Source organism: Vollenhovia emeryi, unplaced genomic scaffold (assembly GCF_000949405.1).
Source record: "Vollenhovia emeryi isolate VEMERY1.0 unplaced genomic scaffold, V.emery_V1.0 DF939135.1, whole genome shotgun sequence".
Taxonomy (NCBI): Eukaryota; Metazoa; Arthropoda; class Insecta; order Hymenoptera; family Formicidae; genus Vollenhovia; species Vollenhovia emeryi.
Genome location: NW_011967231.1, coordinates 1,536,973 through 1,542,350, shown reverse-complemented (window position 1 = coordinate 1,542,350; position 5,378 = coordinate 1,536,973). Strand labels below are relative to the sequence as shown.

Sequence of the window (5,378 nt, the reverse complement as noted above, 5' to 3'; positions counted from 1 at the left end):
GTATTTCGTATTACTTAACTTAATTATTTAACTCAATGACTTTCGTCGCTTCTGGTATAATTCGTATTTTTCACATTTATATAATTGTTCACTGTAATTAACACTCAAGTAGAATAAAGAACGAATAAAAGATATTTTCGTATAAGGTGTCATAATTTGAACATCTTGAGTCGTGTTATATTCACTGCTCAAGATGTTTAAAATGTAACACCTTATACGAAAATATCTTTTATTCGTTTTTTATTCAAGTAGAATAAGGTCAATCAAGTAGAGAATAAAGAACGAATAAAAGATATTTTCGTATAAGGTTTCATATTTTGAACATCTTGATTCGTGTTATATTCACTACTCAAGATGTTCAAAATGTATCACCTTATACGAAAATATCTTTTATTTGTTCTTTATTCTACTTAATTGTGAACAATTTGAAAAAAAGATGCAACATGTTTCCTACAGGGAACATGTTTAAGACACTGAATATGTAAAATAAAAATAGCAATCAAGTAAATTGAATGTACTATACTTACGTTTCTTACATTTTTAAATTTGTAAAATTTTCACAATTTTCTTCAATTAGTTTATATATATAATAAATTAATATTAGATTTGACTGTCCATATATTACAATTTTAATATAGCATAATATTATGCAACGGTACTTACGCTCCCTTCAAGTGATAAGCAGACCATGACCAAAGTCATTGCGACAAAGCAAAGGAGCACGATGAAGTTTACTATTTTGATTAATTGTTTGAGAGATTTCTGTTTATAAAGTACATAGAAATATTGTGAAAGTAGAAAAATACTTTTAAACTAGAGATGAATCTTTCGTATCCTTTATAGTCAGCCTACTCAAGTTCAAAGTAAATTATTTCGAAGATGGCTCCATTTATAGTGATGCCAGACATAACAGCATGCTTATAGCATGTAGAGGGGATATGCTAACATCGTAAGGCAAGAGCCTATGTCCATGTACGTTCGACACCTTAGTCAGTTTCAATGGTAGAAAAGAACTGACACACGATCAGTCATCTCTTTCTCTCTCGACCCATAACTATAGCTATGTTATTTTAGATTTCGTATTGGAGAGTTGGTGGTGCGATGCGCAGTGTTAGTTTATTATCGATTTATTTCCTTTCTATAAGTTTTTATATATTTAATAATTTTATAAGATTATTTTGTATATAAAGACGTGATATTTTTACCTAGTCTCTTTTTGAATATAATAAATCAGGGAATGTTACAATTTATTACATAATGTCTTTTATAATTTATATGTTTTCACAATTTATATGTTTTTGGCTTGAAAACTCAAAACAAAGTATTTAAATATACATCTGTCGTAAAAATTATGTTATGAAAACATTTGTTTATTCACTCATATAAGTATATATTTGGATAAACTACATTTTATATAAAAGCATAAAAAAGTATTCCAACAAAAAATATTCAAAACAAACGAAATGAAATTTTCTGGGATAAATTTTCTTTATCTTTTGATGATTTAAAATCATTTTTTAAATATTATCCAGAAATGGTAAAGTGCAATATGCTAGGTGCCAACTAAATATTATTGCCTAATGGAGCGTTGTTCTTTGTAATTGCTTTTTCTGCCATTAACAAGTAAGGATAAAAACATGCGCAATGCAACGCAAGGTTAACGTAAGAATGAGTCAAAAACGATATTACTCAACGTTGCACAGGTGGCAGTTTCTGACTTCCTAAATAAGATCTTTTTAATACATAATTATCTCAGAATAATATTATTCCGTTTTACTTAATCAAATTCGCAAGAAAATTAGAATCTTTAAATTCTGTTCTATTAATATTTATAAAAGATTTTATACATATGTTATAAAGATATAAAATTCATCAAAGTATTACGCATATATGCAGCGGCAGTGCAAGATATAGAACAATTAAATATATTTACACATATTACACACCTTTTTATATTAATATAAATACATTTTTCTTTAAATGTACATTACTTGTCTATAGTGTTAATTGTTAATGAATAAGACAGGGAATATTGATAGCTCTTGAATGTCTTTATTAGAAGTTACATGTGATATAGAACTCTCTATCTCACTCTTCTTTTTTATACATATATATGAAAAACAGTAGTGCCGTAGTCAGATATAATAAAGTACCAATCCATATTAGTATGGCATTTTTGGTCCAAGAGGTCTGTTATCGTTTTCATCCCGAACCTTTTGTTGCACACATATGTTAGCATGTGGCACACATTCCAGATAGCGACAGCAGTCATTAGTTTGTCTGCACTAAAATATTTATAATATACATTAGTTCGAGATATATTTCAATATAAAAATTAATATTAATTAATATTGGAAATACACCAACGCAAGTTTCAATTAGTATTTGCCTATCTCTTTTAATACACATAATAAATTTATACGAATTATACGTAGAATATAAAAGGTAAATTTTTAATTTCTTTATAATTTTAATTTCATTTCATTCGTTCTTTTTCGTTTTTAACTCGTTTATAATATACAAAAAATAATGGTCTTTTGTATTCATATAATACATAAATGCGATCGAAATACATACAGGGAGACTCAAAGGAATGCACTCATACGCAAATGTTTCTGCTTGCTTCCCTTGAAGAGCAGCCATAGCAATCATAACGAAAATAGTGAAAATAACGAACTTCATCTTGTCAATGTTTTCTGTAATTATTATTTCTTGTATAATAATTACAATATACGTAATATATGTATAATATAATAGCTTAATAATAATCCCATACATCTTCAAGATGTCTATTAGACATGTGTGTTGTATGGGACGCTATACTATAAAGCACCATAATCATTTTACACAAAATATATCTTTAAAATGTCGAAATTAATAAAATAATAAAATTGTATTAATATGTAATACGGATAGTTTCGTAAAAATAGTTTGATGAATTTAAGAACTCACCGTTGTTCTTAGGAAGTGGACTGCCTTATGCTTTGTACGATGTGATCGCAACTGATCGATCTTTGACATTCGAACTGTATTTATACTTTATATTTTACACTTGTGTAAATTGAAAATATCGGAAATGTACCGCTTACATCATCCGTTATAAAGGAAATATTTGTTTTGGAAGACTATTACGAAGTTAAATTCTCGCCTCTTTAATCCAAATTATTAATTATAAGAGCCGTAACAGGCGTATATTTTATTTCAGTTCCGTATTTCACAGATTGAAATATTTAGCATTTGTTGACGTTAGAATCTTTTACAATATTCAGTATATATTCCACAAGATTAAATTACAGAATATAATAATCAAATTATAAAATACAATTGTATAAACTGTTTTTTTCACATAATTACAAATCTATTTCATTATTAAACAAGTACATTGAGGGAATTGTATTAGCAAAAAGATTTTTTAATAAATCTCTGACAGACATTTCGGATCAGAAGGCAGAGATTATTATAATTTTGTTCTCGTTAAACAAGTAAACATTGTTATTTTTAAAATACAGTAATTTCTAATAATAAATATTTAATAATACCCTTTAGTCTTTTAAATTCTTTGAAATTTAATAATACCGTTTGTAGTAAAGTTTTTCAATTTAATCATTTTTCGATTCTAATGAAATATCGCCGCAAGCCATTTAAGATAAGGTGAATTATTGCAAAATATTTTAAGCAAATGTACATTATGTATTCAGTTGCAACGGCATACTCCAGCGGAAACTAAAAAGGAAATTTATCTTGCAGAGAAAATTACAGTCACCTTATGATACATACAATTTTAAGTAACGAGAACTAAAGACATTTTAATTTGATGTTACTATATAATTTTATTTGTTAATTACATTGGTTGATCATCAGATCTATTTACTTTATAATTCACGTCAGAATGTATGTTTCTAATATATAAGAACCCAATCAATTACATTTTCATTTTCATAAAATAACTATTAGCATTATAAAATAAATTATTTCTGCTGTTACAAATCAGTTTCCATTCGGTTGACAGTGTAAAGTAAAGGGTTCTTATTCATTAAAACACGAAGAATAGGTTACATATTGCTGGGTAATGACTAAGCAAGTGTATTTCCAATTATTGTAAATTTTCACATATTTTTAAGTTGAAACAAGATTAAATCATAGTTCTATTCAAGAAAGGCCAGGTCGAGCTATTATTTATGATTATTCTGCAGCATCCCTTGGTCCCCAACCCTGCACGTTTGCTGGGTCTACGGGTCCCATTCCCATTTTCCCGGTACATCTACCACCCCATCTACCACCAGCCCATTGATTACATGTAAATGGTCCGCAACAGTCATCGTCTGTCGTGCACTGCAAAAGATTCCGCGAGATTATGATTTTGTACGTTGTCTTTTGTATTAAGTAACTTAATTATTTAACTTAATGCACTTTCGTCACTTCTGGTTTAATCCATTTCCACGTATTTATAAAATTGTTCACTTTAATTAACACTTACATCGTAAAATATTTAAGACACACTTTAAATAAAAATATCTTTCACTCTTTCTGGCTAATTGCGATTAACTTAGAGTAAAGAAATTACACGTTTTCTATAAAGATGTTTGGTACACCGAGTTAACGTACAAAATATATATAATAAATATAAAATGTAAATAACAATCAAGTAAACTAAAAATATCTACATTTACGTTTCTTATATTGACTTTTCGAAAATTTGTGAAATTTTAAAATTGTGTCATCTATGTAAATTATATAAAATTTATTTTTAAACAAGGGTATTATTAAATTATATTAATTAATTTAATGGTTTTCATAAAGCAAATGTATAAATTAATAAAAGATTTGACTGTACACGTATTACAGTTTTAAACAATACTATGCAACGGTACTTACTAGCATTCCGGGTCTATTGCACCCCATGACCAAAGTCATTGCGACAAGCGCAAAGCAAAGAAGCACGATGAGTTTTCCCATGTTGATTAATCACTTGAGAGATTCCTGTTCTATAAAGTATGTAGAAATGTTGTGGAGGTAAGAAAAGGTTTTTAGACTAGAGTTGAAACTTTCGTATCCTCACCTGTAGTTAGCTGACAAGTCAAATTCAAAGTGAATCATTTCGGCGAGCGCTCAGCTTATATACAGAATCAATGTGCACATAGAAATATAGAACGATAATCTCTTTACATACATGGGCGTGTGGTGCACCTTGAGAGTTTTTACGAGTCTACGCTGTTTATGCTCATCACTGATATTATTACCGTTTATCAGGCTTCATCAATTGCACAAATACGGTGAGAATCCTAGAGGTAAACACATTACGTAAAGATCTATGTATTCATGGATCTTGACAAAGACTCGGAAAAATTATAAACTCCCCCGCAAAACAATATCACGAT

The 5,378-nt window shown here is 28.5% G+C and overlaps 1 protein-coding gene and 1 long non-coding RNA gene across 2 annotated transcripts; both read right to left on the bottom strand.

The window, feature by feature from the left end:
• Positions 1 to 2,030: 2,030 nt before the first annotated feature.
• On the bottom strand, positions 2,031 to 3,521 carry LOC105567717. The gene is made up of 3 exons (XR_001009380.1): positions 2,953 to 3,521; positions 2,578 to 2,696; positions 2,031 to 2,285 (listed from the first exon to the last, which is right to left on the bottom strand). It is a non-coding gene; the product is annotated as an uncharacterized LOC105567717 (long non-coding RNA).
• Positions 3,522 to 3,810: 289 nt separating this feature from the next.
• Positions 3,811 to 5,160, bottom strand: LOC105567716. Its single transcript, XM_012022799.1, has 3 exons — positions 5,060 to 5,160; positions 4,876 to 4,985; positions 3,811 to 4,332 (listed from the first exon to the last, which is right to left on the bottom strand). The coding sequence occupies exons 2-3, from the start codon at positions 4,954 to 4,956 to the stop codon at positions 4,183 to 4,185; spliced, it is 231 nt and encodes a 76-aa protein (XP_011878189.1). The 5' UTR covers positions 4,957 to 4,985; positions 5,060 to 5,160; the 3' UTR covers positions 3,811 to 4,182.
• Positions 5,161 to 5,378: the final 218 nt, after the last annotated feature.

Bases quoted from the DNA above. Each gene is read 5' to 3' on its own strand.
- LOC105567716 (XM_012022799.1), bottom strand. From the start codon at position 4,956: ATGGGAAAACTCATCGTGCTTCTTTGCTTTGCGCTTGTCGCAATGACT. The intron at 4,333-4,875 runs GTAAGTACCGTT...AATCTTTTGCAG, and splicing joins GCAATAGACCCGGAATGCTA to TGCACGACAGACGATGACTG.